Raw genomic sequence first — 21,088 nt, 5'->3', positions numbered from 1 at the left:
CACCAGGCAGTCCAAAACTCCATCTCACCAAACAGGCTGAAATTTCACTAAACACTACACTTAAACTAAAAGGGCATATCATAATTTAACCACTTTCACAGTATTATTCCAACCTCATAGTGTGAGAAGAAAAAAAAAATATATATATATATATATATATATATAAAACCCACAGGAAAATCACGTTTTTGCTAGCACTGGTTCTTAATAGAGCAATAAGTTCCAAACCTGTCCGCTAATAACGGCTCATTTTGAGTTTTCCCCTTCCCACTCAAGCCTCTCCCAGACAGTCATAGCAAAATTCTTGCTTGGGAATTGTTTTTGTTGCAAAACAAAAAGCTATTTTTGTTTGTTTTTGCCAATTTATTTAATAGAAAGCTATTACTAAGGTACTAAATTGTTACCCAGAAATGATTTAATATTGATATAAAAACAGCTGCATTGGGCCTTTTTTTTTACTCCCAGCTGCTCATACCTTCCTCACAGTTGTTGATATGACGAGCTAGTTTGACCTTCAGAAATGTCTTAATGTTTGGTATTCATGAAATGCAGTACATTGATAATACTTGAACAGTGATTTTAGGAAAGAGGAGCATCACGAGCTGTAGCACGATGAACGTGATGACACTGCACTTAGTGCTATTGCTCCCTCCAGACATGCATTGCAGTCCAACGCCTTTGATAAAAAGCACACATTCTACCTCAGAGCAGTAAAGTCATGCTTGGCCTACATGAATCATAACTGAGATTACAACTAAGGGGGAATTTATTTTACTAACCTGTTGGGTGTGATTTATGTTTCAGTTAAAAGCCCTTGTCATAGATCCCTCAACCCAGCTCTCTCCCACTCTTCCCAGTGCTCTATATCCCCATTCCTGTGGATTTGCTTTATAAGCCATCTTGTGTTTCAAAGAGTTCATGTTTAAAAGTGCCATTAGTTAGGTCAAAATGTTCATAGACACATTTTAACAAAGTAGAGCGTGGTATTTAGCCGACTGGCCCCACCAAACTTTTTAAAGGGCAGCTGAAGGTGATTGGACGTTTTTTCCATTTTCCTCATGCTCATTTCCCTTTCTCTACGTGGCTCAATGCATGTTAGCGCCCCAGTTGCATACTGCATTTTGTTTCAGTTGTATTTGTTTTTGCTAAGCCCCCAAGGAAGACTCTAAATGGAATACATTGAGTTGGAACACATCAGCTTAGCTAACCTCATACACACCTTGTGCAGGTAAATGCATGCAGATACTGTGACAATCTCTACATTGTATTGTATGCCCCATCCCTAGGTTGGAAAGTAAATATCTACTTGGCCTTTTCTATTGTAAAGGCCTTTAAAACATTTTTTTTTAAATCTCCATACAGTTTTACCTGTCCTTGAAGACTTGACTCACAAAAATAGTTGAGCTGTTCCAACTAAGCGTTCTGCTAGAATGAATGAGGATTTGAAAGAGAAGTTTACTTGTATAACAGACCGTGATCCATTGGCTTTTATTGTGCAGGATTCTCTGAGATGTTGGTGCTCAGCTTTGTAGCTTGCGGTTTAAGGTCAACGATACACCGCGGGGCAGTTACTTCACAGATTCAATGTGACAGGACGTTTGTTTGCACCAAAGCCAAAGAAGGGAAGGCAAATGTGACAAATGAAACGAGACCTTAGAATAAAATGATAAACTGATTTAGTTTGATTTCACAGGCTTAAGGTGAAAGGTGCTTCACTTTTTTTCATACTTACTATGACTTCATCTATTGCTCAGCACTCGGAAGTATTGCAGAAGCTTTCCAAGGAACTGGGATATAACAATTATGAAAGTTAAGCATTCTAAAATAGAGGAATAGTGCTTTTACAGCCAGGCCTGTTTTCATGGCTGTGTTGAAATACAGGACTGTAGAAGACGGGTGTTGTTGTCTGCCTAGACAAAGAGTGCAACGTCCCGATTTGAAACAGCCTGTACACTGAACACTGTGTGTGGAGGCCATGAGGCCATCTCACCTCCCACACTGTAGGTCAAGGACATCCGCAGACACGAGCGATAAGGTGGGGGGCCTGTTTTTTGAAGTGTTAATGAGCTGTAAAGCTATCGGCGCTACGCTAGCTGCACGCTAACTGGCCCTTAATGATTGACTCGCCTCAGACGGAACTTCATCCCCAATACCAAGGCTGTTATTAACATGCTTTTCATGCAGTTATCAGCAACAACCCCCTCATTTGAATGGACGGCAGCATGGTTCTCAGTGACCCCCTGCTCGCCACTCTCTAAAGCACTGAATATTTTAATAGGCAGCGTTAATGCAAATCAGTCGTCACGGGAGATTTACTCCTTCTGCATAAACCCGATCTTTTCGAGGATATACTGCTGGTAGTTTCTACTAAGGAATAGGTTGATGCCCTGTTCCTTACCCAATAATCTCCTCCCATTGGTTATTGGGATGGGGTTTGTGTCTTTCCTCCATAGTGTCAACTTCTCTCCCATTTTTATGGTGGTTTGATCCTTTCCATATCAATGACTAAATGCGGTGTGTGTGCATTAATGATGGTAACACTTTTTACATTTAAGTAGTTTTCAAATCAAATTTTATTAGTCACAGTTTTACACTTTTAGATTAAGTTGCTTTGTACCAGTGGTAGGCAACTAGATTAAGCCGCGGGACGGTTTTGTCCAAGCGAATGGCCGGAAAATAATTATAATAATTTGTACATTGCAAATTGACCACAACTAAGCCCCAAAATAGATTGTATTTGGAAAATAACAATAATTTCATACCTTGATAACATTGAGACACGATCACATATGTCAATTTTCTTAATTTGTGGTAATACTTGGCAACAGATTTCCTAAAATTAAACTACTTTTTTAGCTAACTTCCTGGTGATTTTGGGCTACAACAAAAACAAAACGCTTGTTGCCGACCACTACTTTACACAAGCTCCTTTAATCTTTATACATGTGTAATACTGTAATTACTACAGTAACAACGCTGTTGAATATTATTTGAGGAATTGCTTTGTAGTGGCATAGTAATGGAGTTGAGCGGTTTTCGCTGTTTGGAACATTTGGAATAAGGAATCCCAATTCCTCTGGATTGTATGCCTCACAGATGGAACTGCCTTTAATATTTATAACATTGTTGTAACGATCGTCTGTGGTGGAAGAAGGATCGGACCAAAGCGCAGCGTGGTAAGTGTTCATGTCTTTTTAATAAACAAAACAGAACACTGGAACAAAACAATAAACGAAGTGAACGAACGAAACAGTACCGTGTGGCGACAAACACTGACACGGAAACAAACACCCACAAACCAAAAGTGAAACCCAGGCTACCTAAGTATGATTCTCAATCAGGGACAACGATTGACAGCTGCCTCTGAGAATCATACCAGGCCGAACACAAAACCCCAACATAGAAAAACACACATAGACTGCCCACCCCAACTCACGCCCTGACCATACTAAATAAAGACAAAATGTGACAATTGTGTTCAGCTGGTTACCTCTCAATCCCATTGCAGTTCATAGCTCCTTTTTATTGATGCCAATGGGTTAGGGTTAGACATTTACACATTTGCTATCACCAATGATAGATTTCTGTGTCAAAGGGAAACCTAAGCGATCCCATGCCTCTGTTTCCAAACTCAAGCGGAAGCTTGAATCTGCGTCCCACATGGCACCATATTCCCTATATTGTACACTACTTATAGGACTCTGGTAAAAAAAAAAACGTTGCGCTGCATGAGGCAAATGGTCGTCACACCTAATACTGACTGGTTTTCTGATCCACGCCCCTACTTTTTTTTTGTTGATATCTGTGACCAACAGATGCATATATGTGTTCCCAGGCATGTGAAATCTTTAGATTAGGGCCTAATGAATTTATTTCAATTGACTGAATTTCGTTTTCTTAACTGTAACTCAGTAAAATCTTTGAAATAGTTAAAAAATATATTTTTGTTCATAGGCAATAGGGTGCCATTTGGGACACGACCTGTGACTGTGATGCATGACGAATTTTATGTGGACGTTGACATGGAGGGAACATGACGGCAAGACAGCTAGCTCATAGAACAGGAACCCGGAGGACGGGAGTTGTGAGGGATGGCTGGCGGCCGGCACGGCTTTGCGTTAATACCACATGTCATTTTCTCATGGTGTTGTAGAGGGAACCTGACACAGCCCTACTGGGCACTCTGCCCACGGCTGGATGGCTGCTGGATGCTGGCCCTGTCAATACCAGTGATGGATCATAGCAGATAAACAAGGTTGATGTGATGTTGATACTTCACTGTGATCATATTAATCCGCCGCTATACACTCACAACATTCCACAATTGCATGTGTTCTTGCGTGAGTACACGCATAGTAAAGTGACAGGAATATCCCACAGAGGGAAGTGTGTGTGTGACTAATTGTTGCTGCTGTCATCCCCCTTAACTTCCCATCCGCTTTAATGAGCCTACAAGGATGCCCTATTGATGAATAGGCAGCCAGATAAGCTAATGCTGTTCTTCCCAGTGGTGTGATTTGATCATTTGTCAGAGGACCGTGAAGGCAGTTCATCAGCTGCTGTAATCGGTCTAAAACGGGGGAAGCAGCCGATGTGCTGTGCACGCTCGGTAATTCACTCCAGGCAGGATGCATTGTGGGAGCCAGATCACTGCCAATAGTAGGCCAATTGTTATGTTAATGCACTTTTAACATCCTATTTGATTCCAGTCATTTCGATCATCTTGGAATTTCTCACTGGTCCTTTCCAAAAAATCCTGCACACTTACAATGTTCACATTAAAATTTGATAACCACCTGAAATGGGAGAAATAAATCAACACCTATGAGTGTGAGGCAGAATGGAATGGAACATTGATTAAACTGAATTTATTTCCACCTTTCCGGCTGAAAGAATGAATAACTTTCACCGCGGCTCTGATCACCATTTAATTTCCCTCCTTTATGAACCGCTGCGGCGGCGTGAGTGTTATTTCTGTTTTGGCTTTGTTTTGCTGCTGTATTTGCTTTAGCAAATGAGCCTGTCGTGTTCAGTCTCGTGGAGAAAATTGGAGCATTCATCTCGTATTCAGCTCTTCCAGGGGGAATCCTAAGTTGACTTCTGTGTTTTGTCCGTGTGTGACCAACGTTTCACTTCAGAGATTGAATCAACCCACAGAGCCAATGTAAAGGCCTTGATTCTCGAGGGTGTGCAGCAGACTCAATTTGATGCTCCAGTCCCCTTTTTTTAAGTCGTCAATTCTTTGGGCGTCATTTACATTCAGTCAGAGCGTAATTTATGCCCCCAGCCCCGCGCTATCACGGCATGTTATTGATGACGTGTGTTGAACAGCTGATTTTTAATCATTTGGATCAGTCTCTCAGTGAGGCTTGTGGCTGCGTCCCCAATGGCACCCGATGCACAAAAACAAAATAGGGTGCCATTTGGGATTCAAGCAGGTTGAATGAACAGAACTGGAGGAAGTTCCTCAAAGAATGACCGCTCATAGTCTTCTGGTTGCACAATGTAGACCCCTTCAATTATTACACATGAAGTAATCTCCCTCTCGTCCACTTGCAATTGTGAGTCGCTTTGGTTTAATGCATTTCATTGGAAGAGGTCTATCTGGGTTATAAGTTGTGTGAATTTCCCTGGTGTGACTGTGTTTCTTGCCTTATTCCTGGTTTATATTGAGCCATGCCCTGTTCACACAAGCTCAGATTAGCCTGGAGTGATTTAGATGTTCCAACATTTTGTAGGATATGATTCAAGGACATCCGAGGCGGCCAGAACATCTAACATTCCTCCCACATTTCAAATCCCTCCTTTTAATCCCATATCACCACGTGAATAGGTAGGTTTTCTATCTACTTCTGGCTTATATAGTGTATACAGTAATACTGGATGGATCAGTGTGTGTGTTTTAAATTATATATATTTTTTAAAATCTCCAGCATGGACTGGGATACATTCCTCCAGCTTTTGGGGTGTGTCACAGAGTAAAGCACTTTCAGCTTTTGAGCCCTTTCAGAAAGTAAAATGTTTAGGGGCTAATAGCCTTTTCTGTTCTGCTGTCAAAGAAGGCATAATGTATACAGTACCAGTCACAAGTTTGGACACACCTTCTTCTCATTCAAGGGTTTTCTTTAATTTACTATTTTCTACATTGTAGAATAATAGTGAAGAGGTCAAAACTAAGAAATAACACATATGGAATCATGTAGTAACAAAAAAAAAGTGTTTTTATATTTGAGATTCTTCAAAGTAGCTTTCCTTTGCCTTGATGACCGCTTTGCACACACTTGGCATTCTCTCAACCAGCTTCACCTAGAATGCTTTAACAACAGTCTTGAAGGAGTAATGCTGAGCACTTGTAGGCTGCTTTTCCTTCACTCTGCGGTCCAACTCATCCCAAACCATCTCAATTGGGTTGAAGTCGGGTGATTGTGGAGGCCATGTCATCTGATGTAGCACTCCATCACTCTCCTTCTTGGTCAAATAGCCCTTACACAGCCTGGAGGTGTGTTGGGTCATTGTCCTGTTGAAAAACAAATGATAGTCCCACTACGTGCAAACCAGTTGAGATGGCGTATTGCTGCAGAATGCTGTGGTAGACATGTTGGTTAAGTGTGCCTTGAATTCTAAATAAATCAGATAATGACACCAGCAAAGCACCATCACACCACCTTCTCCATGCTTCATGGTGGGAACCACACATGCAGAGATAATCCGTTCACCTACTATGCGTCTCACAAAGACACGGCGGTTGGAAGGAAAAATCTCAAATTTGGACTCATCAGACCAAAGGACAGATTTCCACTGGTATAAAATCCATTGCTCTTGTTTCTTGGCCGGAGCAAGTCTCTTCTTCTTGTTGGTGTCCTTTAGAAGTGGTTTCTTTGCAGCAATTCGACCATGAAGGCCTGATTCACACAGCTGGTTGAGAGAATGCCAAGAGTGTGCAAAGCTGTCAATCAAGGCAAAGGATGGCTACTTTGAAAAATACGAAATATATTTTGATTTTGTTTAACACTTTATTATTTTTTTATTTTTTTACTACCTAATTCCATATGTGTTATTTCATAGTTTTGATGTCTTCATCTGTCACGTTCCTGACCTGTTTTCTCTTATTTTTGTATGTGTTTAGTTGGTCAGGGTGTGAGTTGGGGTGGGCATTCTATGTTATGTGTTTCTATGTTGGTTTATGGGTTGCCTCATATGGTTCTCAATTAGAGGCAGGTGTATTCATTTCCTCTGATTGAGAACCATATTAAGGTAGGATGTTCTCACTGTTTGTTTGTGGGTGTTTGTCTTCCGTGTCTGTGTATGTCGCACCACACGGGACTGTTTCGGTTGTCGTTCGTGTATGTAGTCTGTTCCTGTTCGTGCTTTCTTCGTGTCTATGTAAGTTCTCATGATTAGGTCAGTCTACGTCGTTTTGTTGTTTTGTAGTTTTCAAGTATATTTTCGTGTCAGTGTTCATCTGGTCTATTAAATATATGTAATCATGTATTCATCTACCGCTGCGCCTTGGTCTAATCTCTCTCCGCAAGACCATCGTTACATCATCAAATGTCTTCATTCATTTAAAAATAAAGAAACCCTTGAATGAGTAGGTGTCAACTTTTGACTGTGTGTGTGTGTGTTACGGATACAAGTATTCTGTGTGTATCCTGTGTGTATTTCTGTTCTCTCCTTCTCCCCTACTCACAGGTGACAATCATCATTCCCCAATCAGTCATCAATCAGTCGCTATGTATATATATATCTCACAGACACGCACAGTTGAAGTCGGAAGTTTACATACACCTTAGCCAAATACATTAACTCAGTTTTTCACAATTCCTGACATTTAATCCTAGTAAATATTCCCTGTCTTAGGTAAGTTAGGATCACCACTTTATTTTTAAGAATGTGAAAGGTCAGAATAATAGTAGAGTGATTTATTTCAGCTTTTTATTTCTTTCATCACATTCCCAGTGGGTCAGAAGTTTACATACACTCAATTAGTAATTGGTAGTATTTCCTTTTAAATTGTTTAACTTGGTTCAAACGTTTCGGGCAGCCTTCCACAAGCTTCCCACAATACGTTGGGTTAATTTTGGCCCATTCCTCCTGACAGAGCTGGTGTAACGGAGTTAGGTTTGCAAGGCATCCTTGCTTGCACACGCTTTTTCAGTTCTGCCCACAATTTTTTTATGGGATTGAGGTTAGGGCTTTGTGATGGCCACTCCAATACCTTGACTTTGTTGTCCTTAAGCCATTTTGCCACAACTTTGGAAGTGTGCTTGGGGTCATTGTTCATTTGGAAGATCCATTTGCGACCATGCTTTTAACTTCCTGACTGAGGTCTTGAGATGTTGCTTCAATATATCCACATAATTAACCTTCCTCATGATGTCATCTATTTTGTGAAGTGCACCAGTCCCTCCTGCAGCAAAGCACCCCACAACATGATGCTGCCACCCCCGAGCTTCACGGTTGGGATGGTGTTCTTCGGCCTCCCTCTTTTCCTCCAAACATAACGATGGTCATTATGATCAAACAGTTCCATTTTTGTTTCATCAGACCAGAGGACATTTCTCCGAAAAGTACAATCTTCGTCCCCAGTTGCAATCCGTAGTCTGGCTTTTTTAATGGTGGTTTTGGAGCAGTGGCTTCTTCCTTGCTGAGCGGCCTTTCAGGCTATGTCGATATAGGACTCGTTTTACTGTGGATATAGATACTTTAGTACCTGTTTCCTCCAGCATCTTCACAAGGTCCTTTGCTGTTGTTTTGGGATTGATTTGTGCTTTTCGCATATCCTTCCTGAGTGGTATGACGGCTGCGTGGTCCCATGGTGTTTATACTTGCGTACTATTGTTTGTATAGATGAATGTGGTACCTTCAGGCGTTTGGAAATTGCTCCCAATGATGAACCAGACTTGTGGAGGTCTACAATTTCTTTTCTGAGGTCTTGGCTGATTTCTTTTAATTTTCCATTGATGTCAAGCAAAGAAGCACTGAGTTTGAAAGTAGGCATTGAAATACATCCACAGGTACACCTCCAATTGACCCAAATTATGTCAATTAGCCTATCAGATGCTTCCAAAGCCATGACATCATTTTCTGGACTATTCCAAGCTGTTTAAAGGCACAGTCAACTTAGTGTATGTAAACTTATGGCCCACTGGAATTGTGATAGATTATTTCACTATCTGTAAACAATTGTTGGAAAGATGACTTGTGTCATGCACAAAGTAGATGTCCTTACCGACTTGCCAAAACTATATTTTGTTAACAAGAAATATGTGGCATGGTTGAAAAATGAGTTTTAATGACTCCAACCTAAGTGTATGTAAACTTCCGACCTCAACTGTAAATGTATATATTTCAAGAGAAGGGCAAAAGGAGGTGTGTGTGTACATAGAATGCCTCTTTTTGCCCTCTCGAATCTTTGAGGTGAGGTTAATCTCAGTAGAATTCATGTCATTGTACTGGGAGAAGAAAATTGTGTGACATGAAATTGTTTCTCAGGGGGGGTGGGTGTGTGTGGGTGCTCTAGGGCCTAGGCCATGTTGTAAAGTATGTGAGGCTCCCTTTAACTTGTTTGTGTATATCACATGCGTTAAAACCAAATTACATCAGCTACTGTAGTTAGTTTTGACTATAGTCAGCAGTCTAAGCATAGCTGCTTTGTCTCTGTAATAGTTTGGGATGGGGCTTTCAGAATATGTCGCAGACAACTACTTGGTAAGAAATATGTTGCATTCTTGCTGAAGTCTTGATAAATGTTTTATTTGGCCCGACGTACAACTACAATTCATGTCTGTTATTTTTGGGTGTTTGTTTATCAGCGCTGAAATATGGTATCGACCACGCTTAGTGAAGTTTGAATAGGCAGCCAGAGACCACATATCACTTTTATTTAGCCAAGTCAATATGCTATTTGAAAGAGGCAATTAAGCATTGTAGGTGTTTGGGGACATTGCCATGGCTACTTTGTGCTGTGTAATGGAGGTCTGGTTCCCTACAAGCTCTTTATTTTACATGGCCAAGGCATCGATCAGTAGTATTCTAGTGGAGTTAATTATGCCCTTTGTTTTCCGCCCTCATGCCGGCTTAAGAAGTCCAGAGGAACCAATGATTGGGGGGCCAAGAGTTTTAATGGAATGTTATACTTGGACCAGTATAACCCATTTGTTAGGCCTTCTGCATATTGTACTATCAGCTTTAGTTTTTGCCATGTGGCTGAAGTAGACCTGTACGAGGGTTGCTGGTCCAATGATCAAATATAGCATATATTTAATTAATACTTGTGTATATCTAAAATGTGGTAAAAGTAAAAATCCCTTACCTAATTTCGTAGTCAAAGTAAGGGGAGCGCCACGTTGTGGTAGGCTTTCATTCCAAATTCTGTGAGTAGCTAGCTCGAGTCCGCTCACAACTCTATTTGAGCAGTTCGATTTCCCAGGCTTTATGTTTGAAGACCGAGCAATCAGCATCTGAACTGCTGCTCTGCTGAGACTGCCTGCCTCTGAAGTTCAGGCTAATGTATAATTATATCTGAGCTCTGGTTTTCCCTTCCACGTTTTTTTTTGTTCAACACTTGTGACTTGGTTAATTTGGGTGTCAATCAGCCTTATGAAGCCTTCTCCACAGTTCTTCTCTTCCCTCGTGTTGACTGATGCTATAATGGGTATTATTACCCTAAGCCACGTTGCATTCAGTCTCGTGACCAGAAGGGTTGTCTACTGTTTGTAGATTGGGAAATGGGAGATGAAGGAATGTGTCTGTCTGACAATCTGTTCGATTTTCTTTTCTCTGCTCCCTGGGGAAGTTGCCATGCGTGGCAGGGGGCCACAGGTCAGTTGTCATGAGAAACTGAAAAGTGATGAAGTAATTTGTCTCTACTGTGGATTTCTTTTTGAAGGTGCAGTCAAACGTGATTTTCCTGTGTTTTATATCATATTGTACAACAGCTGATAAAACTAACACTTTTTTCTCAGACAGTCCTAGCAAAAGTCTTGCTTGAGAAATAGTTTATTGCTAAATAGCAGTTTGTCAATTTTAATGGATATCTATTACATTAAGGTACTTAATTGTTACCCAGAAATGATTTGATATTGATCTAAAAACGTCTTCATTGTGCCTTTTTGAAAGACATGTTCCCGGAACTTTGGCCACTACTAAGACTTTTTGAAACCTCCCGCTTTGGGCCAGATGTATCCGCGTAGTTCATACATGCATAATCTATAAGCAGATTTACAGTTTTTCTGTTAACTGCTGCGCTATTTTCCTTTCATTTTCCCCCACGTGGGCCAGGGCCCTAACAATTTGAGTTGTACCCAATGAGCTTCATCCCTTCACCATTTGAGTGACAGCAAGATGCACACACAGCAGAGAGCGAGAGCGAGCAATGTGGTGCACATATATGCACATATGTGACGTGGTACGCAATTTTAGGGGATCACTTTTGGGTTGTGAGTGCTGCTTTCAGAACTACTGGCTAAAAAGTTTTTACAAAATCACTGGAGAATCTCTTTTAAAGAGGCTTCTGCAGCCAGATAAAGTATCAAGCAGAGGATTTGAAAGTCACCCATTGATGTCTAGACCGGGGTTGAATGGCGGGAACCCGGTTACCGAGATTTACCGCCCAAAACCACTCCCTTTTCCCAGGATAAATAACTGTAAAAGCGGTAAATTATAATAAATTATTTATATGAATAGCATGACGAGAAATGGAACTGTTAAATGAAATGCGATATGTAAATCTGGATTTTCTACGGCTGTCACTCAGGTCACTGTATGATGAATCGGTGGGGACTGACAGCCCATCTCAGTATGTAGGCCTTTCATCTCATGGTAACGTTTTATTTGATTCTAGTGTGACAGGTAGACCTTTAGCATAGCCTATGCTAATGTGATATAAAGAACGGATGCACGTTTAATTTACACATTTCCATCTGGCTTTCGGGGGTCACCTTATTTTTTTATTGTAAATATGTTATTTATTGCAGCTGCAGAGATTTAAAACACTCCTATATCATTGCTTTAAATATGTGCACGAGCGAACAGTTTCGCAGTCGACCTCTCCAATTCCATTCAAATTGCATCCAAAATAGATCTTCAAGATTGATATATAGGCCTATATATAGATGTCCTAGCCTACCTCTTTCAGGTAATACATTCAATGCAGTATTAGCGTTTGTATTTAGCTAATTTAATGATGGGTTATGCATAATAAGCTTCTAACTTACAGCCGCTGTCTCTTGCGCAAAATGCACACACCTGTGCTCCGCTGGCCTCTCCTTTAAAAACGCTCCTTAGCTCTTCTACTCCCATGCAGGAAAATCTAGACTAGAATAGCTTGCTGGACATAATTGTTTAAATATTTCTTATACCAATAGACTATTCGAAGAGGGACCCAAGCTCCTGTTTGCTGAATGTTAAATACGGCAGTCAAATGAACTCGCGGGTAGTTTGAAAGAAGGCTATAGCAGTTATTTATTCAGACCCATAACCATTCAATCCTCATGAAAAGAAGTGAAAGCCTTGTGCATCTCCATTATAGTCCTATATTATTCAAGCATGTCATTAAAATTATGAAGACGAGTACAATGACATTTTACTTCATTTAACTTTTGAACGCGAGAAAGGACTGAAGCAACACTAGAGAAAGAGGAGGTAAGCTAATAACATTAGGGGAAATATTATGATAAATGTAAACCAAATTCGCTCGCCTATACTTGTGACTTTAGGCCGCATGTGCTGCACCAGAATCGCATGTTCTCTCCTTGCTTTATCATGGTATGAATGAGGTTCGTAATTCCAGTCTGTATAATCCAATAAAGTACAGTAATACAGTTCACACTCAAAGATTAGCTTACTGGAGCTGTTTTCATAACTTTACCCAAGAGAGCATAGCTACATCTATGTACTTTTATGTTTTTCTGTTGTGTGTAATGTGCAGTATATATCATATAGCCTATGTATTGGATAGGGCTCATTTTAAATGTATTTAATCAGGCTCAGGTTGTATCAGGCTTGAATTTTCTAATCAAATCCACACAGGCCTACAGTGGCTTGCGAGAGTATTCACCCCCTTGGCAATTTTCCTATTTTGTTGCCTTACAACCTGGAATTAAAATATATTTTTTGGGGGGTGTTTGTATCATTTGATTTACACAACATGCCTACCACTTTGAAGATGCAAACATTTTTAGGGGTGAAACAAACAAGAAATAATACAAAAAAACGGAACTTGAGCGTGCATAACTCTTCACCCCCTCAAAGTCAATACTTTGTAGAGCCACCTTTTGCAGCAATTAAAGCTGCAATTATCTTGGGGTATGTCTCTATAAGCTTGGCACATCTAGCCACTGGGATTTTTGCCCATTCTTCAAGGCAAAACTGCTCCAGATCCTTCAAGTTGGATGGGTTCCACAGGTGTACAGCAATCTTTAAGTCATACCACAGATTCTCAATTGGATTGAGGTCTGGGCTTTGACTAGGCCATTCCAAGATATTTAAATGTTTCCCCTTGAACCACTTGAGTGTTGCTTTAGCAGTATGCTTAGGGTCATTGTCCTGCTGGAAGGTGAACCTCCGTCCCAGTCTGTTGCCACCACTATGCTTCACTGTGGGGATGGTGTTCTTGGGGTGATGAGAGGTGTTGGGTTTGCACCAGACATAGCGTTTTCCTTCATGGCCAAAAAGCTAAATTCTTGTCTAATCTGACCAGAGTACCTTCTTCCATATGTTTGGGGAGTCTCCCACATGCCTTTTGGCGAACACCGAACGTGTTTGCTTATTCTTTTTAAGCAATGGCTTTTTTCTGGCCACACTTCCGTAAAGCCCAGCTCTGTGAAGTGTACGGCTTAAAGTGGTCCTATGGACAGATACTCCAATCTCCGCTGTGGCACATTGCAGCTCCTTCAGGGTTATATTTGGTCTCTTTGTTGCCTCTCTGATTAATGCCCTCCTTGCCTGGTCCGTGAGTTTTGGTGGGCGGCCCTCTCTTGCCAGGTTTGTTGTGGTGCCATATTCTTTCCATTTTTTAATAATGGATTTAATGGTTCTCCGTGGGATGTTCAATGGTTCAGATATTTTTTTAAATAATCCAACCCTGATCTGTACTTCTCCACAACTGTTTGGAGAGCTCCTTGGTCTTCATGATGCCGCTTGCTTGCGCCTTGCTTAGTGGTGTTGCAGACTCTGGGGCCTTTCAGAACAGGCGTGTGTCTTATCTATCTAGAGATCATGAGACATTTAGATTACACACAGATGGACTTTATTTAACTAATTATGTGACTTCTGAAGGTAATTGGTTGCACCAGATATTATTTAGGGGCTTCATAGCAAAGTGGGTAAACACATATGCACGCACCACTTTGCCGTTTTAAATTTCTTTATATTTTTTGAAACAAGTTCATTTTTTCATTTTTTCACTTCACCAATTTGGACAATTTTGTGTATGTCCATTACATGAAATATGAATAAAAATCCATTTAAATTACAGGTTGTAGTGCAACAAAATAGGAAAAACGCCAAGGGTGGTGAATACTTTTGCAAGGCACTGTATTCACAGTACATCTGGAAAGACCCCTTGGTTATACCACATTTTGTTACGTTACAGCCTTATTCTAAAATGTATTAAATCACCCCCCCCCTCAATCTACACACAATACACCATAATGACATAGCAAAAACAGGTTTTTGCAAATGTATTAAAAATGTAAAACTGAAAAACACATTTAGAAAAGTATTCAGACCCTTTACTCAGTACTTTGTTGAAGCACCTTTGGCAGTGATTACAGCCTTGAGTCTTCTTTGGTATGACGATACAAGCTTGGCACACCTGTATTTGTGGAGTTTCTCCCATTCCTCTCTGCAGATCCTCTCAAGCTCTGTCAGGTTGGATGGGGAGTGTCACTGCACAGCTATTTTCAGTTCTATCCAGAGATGTTCTATCGGGTTCAAGTCTGGGCTCTAGCTGGGTCACTCTAGGACATTCAGAGATTTGTCCCGAAGCCACTCCTGCATTGTCTTGACTGTGTGCTTAGGGTCGTTGTCCTGTTGGAAGGTGAACCCTCGCCCCAGTCTCAGGTCCTGAGCGCTCTGGAGCAGGCTTTCATCAAGGATCTCTCTGTACTTTGCTCTGGTCATCTTTCCCTCGATCCTGACTAGTCTCCCAGTAGCTGCTGCTGGAAAACATCCCCACAGCATGATGCTGCCTCCACCGTGCTTCACCGTAGGGATGGTGCCAGGTTTCCTCCTAATGTGTCAATTGGAATTCAGGGCAAAGAGTTCAACCTTAGTTTTATCAGACCAGAGAATCTTGTTTCTCATGGTCTGAAAGTCTTTCAGGTGCCTTTTGGCAAACTCCAAGCGGGCTGTCGTGCCATTTTTATTGAGGATTGGCTTCCCGTCTGGTCACTCTACCGTAAAGGCCTGATTGGTGGAGTGCTGCAGAGATGGTTGTCCTTCTGGAAGGTTCTCCCATCTCCACAGAGGAGCTCTGTCAGAGTGACCGTCGGGTTCTTGGTCACCTCACCAAGGCCATTCTCCTCTGATTGCTCAATTTGTCCAGGCAGCCAGCTCTAAAGGAATAGTCTTGGTGGTTCCAAACTTCTTCCATTGAAGAATGTTGGAGGCCACTGTGTTCTTGGGGACCTTCAATGCTGCAGTCAGTTTTTGGTACCATTTCCCACAATCCTGTCTCGGAGCTCTACGGACAATTCCTTAGACCTCATGGCTTGGTTTTTGCTCTGACATGCATTGTCAACTGTGGGACCTTTATATAGACAGGTGTGTGCACCTTTCCAAATCATGTCCAGTCAACATAATTAACTAATTAATTAATTCATTAACCAATGAAGTTGTAGAAACATCTCAAGGATGATCAAGGGAAACACGATGCACCTGAGCTGAATTTTGAGTCTCATAGCCAAGGGTCTGAATACTTATGTAAATAACATATTTCTGTTTTTAGTTTTAATACATTTGCAAAAAAATTCTTGGGTATTGGGTATTGTGTGTAGATTGAGGGGGGAAAACGATTTAATCAATTTTAGAATAAAGCTGTATCGTAACTGTGGAAAAAATTCAAGGGGTCCCAACTTTCCAATTGCACTGTATGTGCTTTTGAATGATACTTCCGGTTTTGGCGGGAAATACCGGGTTACCCGGGAGGAAAGGGATTTTATTCATGGTATGGAACATTTGATAAAATCCTGTGAAAATATTCAACCCTAGCCTAGACCATTACATCTTCTCCACTGATCTGCTAGACTACTTTCTCAACCTTTTTTCACTTGAACCCCTTCCCACCACATTGATCGTTCCCTGCTGCGGTACAGACAATTCTGCTGCTCGATTGCTTGGAAGAGTGACTGGAATATGAGGTCACTGACTGGACTACTAGACCATGTGACCTGGTTGGCGTTGGCGGGAGTCCGGGTGGGGTCTTGCGAAGCGGTTTCTTGGCAGAGCTGGAGATGCCGTGGATTTTAATGATTCGGAAATAGGATTTGGATTTGACTTGTCAAGGCTGCTTAGCCGAGCAGCCAGTTGGTAGTTGGTTAATAACGTTTTACAGATGCTCGTTGTTTTGCTGATTCCTTGACCCTTGCGTGCACTTCCAGCTCTAGTTTATATCCTGTGCCCAGTAGATGGCGGGGAGAGGTCAGATTAGCCCAGTGTTTTTTAGCCAGAAGAAATAGAAAACCTGACTATGGGTCAGTTGTTTCTCTCGCTCTGTGTGTGTGTGCCTGTGTTTTCTGCCTGTGCAGTGGGGGGGATGTCATCTAGGGAAAGCTACTTACTCCAGACAGATTTCAATGTTGTGATGGTGTGTTTTGACTCTCACACAAGGTGCAATAATCCTCTCTAAATATTGACACTGAAGTCCCACTGGAAGTTCTAGTAGTCTGTCTGTGTCTGTCTGTCTTATTGACTGTGTTTGTTTTGGGCATAGCCAGAGGAAATGACCAGGTTCATAATGACATGGGCCCATCTTTTTGTTCTGAGTGACTTAACTTGGATCCTGTGAAGTCCTGGTAGTGTCCTGGAGGCATTATCCTAATTACGGTCTTTAAAGCAGCGCTGATTGCGTTTGACTCCCTTTGCATCTTGGTTACTTGGCAGGCAGCCTCTAGCTTTACTTTGAAACTACCAGATGCCAAAAAACCCTACAGAGACCTGAAGCATGTGAGCTTTTCACAAGCCTCCAGCCTCATAAAGCCTCCAGCCTCACAAGCCTCATAAAGTTTTTTTTTTTTTTTGTTGTTGCCGCATCTCGTTTTGAAGGACAACAAAGGAGGTAATCCTGAATAACTTTCCGGGGCAGCAGCGCTGCTCTAACCTCCAGGTGGTGGTAGTAGTAGTGTGCAGCAGAGTTGTGGTATGTCTAACACACACTCTGGAGCCTGATCTTAGTTAAGGAGAACCCTGAGCTGAGAGGGGTTAAGTAGTCCTGTCCCAGATAGGATGGGGAATTTCAGTAAGCTAATATACGAATCACAATTTTCCTTTTTTTCTTTAGGCGGCCGTAGATTTGGTTTGTGGAAGCGTATTGGTTTTCTGAGTGTGTGTGTGTGTCTTTTCTTCACTCTGGTTAGTGGGCAGTTTTCCAACTTAGATTTTCTGCAGAAGGAAATGTGTCATGACGTATCTTATTGCACCATTTCTGTCTTACTGTGTATCAGTCTGAATATCTGTGTATAGAAGAGTTATGTTACATGTTGTCTGTAAAAAATGTAATACTATAATGTCATGCTCTCCAGGGGGCTCCATGAAGAGGCCATTCCATACTTTGTGACAAAAGGAGACTTGTTTTTCTCAATGACTGGGATATGCCTGCTGAACAGCGTTCTTTTTGAATCGTTTCAGAGTACTGTGCATATAAAGAGTATCAACAGAAACTTAGTGAGCCCTGACTACTTTTTTTCCCCGCTCTTGTTTTTGTAACCATCTTGACTTGGCAAGGAAGAGAACACTCAGTTTGGAACTGTGCTGCTCTAGATTCCTGTCTCTGCTCCATGTTATGGGAACTAAAGGGAAGAGACTCCTTGAGACAAAATAGTAACTCTGTATAACAACTAGGAAAAAACGATGTTGTTCCTCCCTGCTACATTACAAAGTATATGTGTATATATTGTGAGGTGTAAAGGCTATGACCCTGCTACCAGCATGCTTGTTATACCCCCCTGTCTGCCACCCAATAACCCACATGTGATCCGATCTGCTTCGACCTTGAAATACCCAGAACACCACGGGTTCAGATACCGTCCGACTATCTCGGGGACCTCCCAGACTGGCTAGTTGTCCCCGGACAGGAGTTTCCCATCAGAGCCTATGTCTACTGTAAACAGCCCAATGGTGCGCCTTCTGTTGGCTGGCTGGCAGCCTGCGTTAAATGATTCCTGTACTGGGGGTTGTGGTGTGTATGCACATCCAGTGCAGTACTGTACTCCGTAGCCTCAATAATGCATGGCATTGTTGGCATAACATGCCAGCAGAACGAATTCACCAATCACCAGCCGGCTGCCATAATGAATAAGGCATATAAAAAGAGACAGTTCCATGGAGGTCTTATTGAGTTATGCTGGGAGGGTTGGAGCTCTTGGCGGTGTAAATAAGGACATGGTTTAATGACTCTCCCCAGTAGCCAATATCCAGACTGCGATTTGGCGTAGAGGAGATTTGAGACGGACTCAAAATCAAATCAAAGTTTTATTGGTTGCGTACACGGATTTTACAGATCTTATCGCAGGTGCAGTGAAAGGCTTGTGTGTCTAGCTCCAACAGTGTAGTAATACCGAGCAATAAAAAATAAAAAAAATTGCACACAATCCGAAGAAATAATAAAGAAATTAAGAAATAGACTTACCATTACCTCAGACGCTATCAGCATCCCAAATGACACCCTATTCCCTATTTAGTATACTACTTTTGATCAGAGCCCGTGGAGCACTTTAGTGTACTATATAGGGCACTTCACTATCTATTGCACTATATAGGGTGTAATTTGGGTTCACTGGGACTGGATCGACTGTAGCTTTCAGACCAGATGACAGCAGCAGTGGAGGATTGAAGAAGCAGTAAAAGTCCCTGTGACATCCCTGTTTCCCCAATGGCACCCCCTCATTATACCTCAGCCTGTTGTCTTATCTCAGCCTGACACCAATGCGGCAGCCCTGTGAGCCCTCAGCCCGGCTACGGCTCAGCTGCTTAAACGGGCTCCTTCACATAAAAATGGATCAGAAACTGCCTCCCCATGCAGTCCTCTGGTGCTTGGCCTGTCATGGGGCCATAACTGCTTTTACATTTCACTCCTGACGCCCAGGAGCGAGGGAAGAAGAAGAAGAACAAAGCGTCTCCTCCGTACGCCCGCTGACGTGCATTTTCCTCTGTTGTGCCGCTGTACGCTCTAGGAATTGTCGGCTTTCTTGGAATTGTGAGAAAGTCACGTTTCCTTTTTGGACTTGAAGATTTAGTGTGTTTTGGAATTTGTGTTTTTTACGAGTCTGTATACAGTCATCACTGAAGTTGTTTGTTGCCTCAGGGCCATATGGAATTGACTCAGTGTCTCTGACTGTCTTTGGTTTGCTCCAGCTGGCATGGGTAGTTGTGTTTTCAAGTATGTGTATTAGTCTGCTGTTTTGAGAGGGAGAGAGAGAATATATCGTGGGTTCTGTACAAGCTTGTGTGTATTATTGCCTCTGTCTACTGTGCCGATGGTGTGGGGATGCCATTGGTTGGGTCATGTGTACGCAACATAAACACACGTCCACATGTATGTATCAGAGGAATGTATTGGGTGACCAAAGTGTCTGTCTGTCTGCAGGAGGAATGCCAGCTCCTGAGCAGAGCCCAGCGACGGAGGAGGGGCTTCTGCTGACCGTCAGAGAGGGAGCCCAACTCACCAACCGGAACATGGAGGCCGACAGCACCGCCAACAACATCCTGGCCTCCGTCAAAGAGCAGGTACAGGAAGCTCCGTAGCGCATATCTTACTGTTTCACTGCCCAAATACCTTTTTGTCACACCTGTATCATTCCCTGCCAAGCAGCTACACTAACCTCTGTTACAGCTCTCATTGTATCGCTGCTCGAGAAGATAGACACGCTGTGCTTTATATCTCTGCACTCTTCCACAACCACATTATATGAACACTGTTACTATCTCGTTAAGCTACTGAAGGGCTTGGCCCCGATTTTACTGTAGAAAATGCCTTCTCAAGAGGTTGTGGTTTTTACGTTGACATTTTCACCTGGCTTTCTTTGCGATGAGAGGCTGTATTGACTTTTTTGGAGACACAGAGAGAAATGCTCTGACCTTTGACAGGTGGTCCTAGCTGACGGTAGGTTGGAAATGGTGACTAAGTTGTGCCCGGCCGTGCAGTGCGTTGACAATCGAGAGATCCATGTAGTAGGAACAGAGCGATGAGCCGTCTGTATAAGGACACGCTCTGACTCACACCCCTCGCTCCATCCATGGCAACGTTCCACACTCCCGTTGTTTACCCAAGTCAACAGGAAGGCAGGTTCTATTGGAGAGCACCTGTCGATGTCACTTCCTTCCCCCTTAGTGCTCCTCTGTTCTGCCGCTCCTCCTTTGCGTCAGTCAGGACAGGCAGGCAGTAAGTCAGTCGGGAGAGAGTGAGAAAGAGAGGGGTGAGACATGCCTTTAAAGGAATTCTTGTTTGGGATTGGGGAGAGTAAGTTAAGCCGTCGTCAGAGTTTTTAAAGGTAGTTGGAGAGACTGGAGTTGACGAACGATGAAGGGAAGGTGGGAGGAAGGCGGGTGCCTCAAGGATGTCACAGTCGTTGCTGGGGTAGTAGTTCTTTACCTGGTTGTGCACAAGTCTTTCCTATGATTGTGGGGAAGCAGACTTCGAGGGATCCTGCCTGCTGTGAACATGTTAGCCTGCACCTGTGGACAAGCTTATGATGACTCCTTGCCTGGTGAGTCCATACGCAAGAAATCCCCCGCCCCCTTTTTTTTTCTCTTAAAACCTTAAAACCTTGTTCCTCTCCCTCTACTTCTTCACCCCACTCTGCCCAATGCCCAAACAAGGACAGGCTGGTCAAGATTTCTTTGATTGCGTTTGCTGTTAATTTGCAGT

At 42.3% G+C, this 21,088-nt stretch overlaps 1 protein-coding gene across 6 annotated transcripts in view; it reads left to right on the top strand.

The window, feature by feature from the left end:
- LOC139546934 (plakophilin-4-like) overlaps nucleotides 1-21,088 on the top strand; it is a 123,795-nt gene that overhangs the window by 11,597 nt on the left and 91,110 nt on the right. For all 6 annotated transcript variants that reach the window (XM_071355919.1, XM_071355917.1, XM_071355916.1 and 3 more), the window contains exon 2: nucleotides 19,808-19,947. In XM_071355919.1, the coding sequence (XP_071212020.1) occupies nucleotides 19,813-19,947 (135 nt within the window). In that variant the 5' untranslated portion in view covers nucleotides 19,808-19,812. The remainder of the gene's footprint in view (nucleotides 1-19,807; nucleotides 19,948-21,088) is intronic.

The sequence above is a fragment of the Salvelinus alpinus genome, chromosome 20, assembly GCF_045679555.1.
Source record: "Salvelinus alpinus chromosome 20, SLU_Salpinus.1, whole genome shotgun sequence".
Classification (NCBI taxonomy): Eukaryota; Metazoa; Chordata; class Actinopteri; order Salmoniformes; family Salmonidae; genus Salvelinus; species Salvelinus alpinus.
The sequence above is the reverse complement of the archived record's forward strand: the minus strand, read 5'-3'. Positions and strand labels throughout refer to the sequence as shown.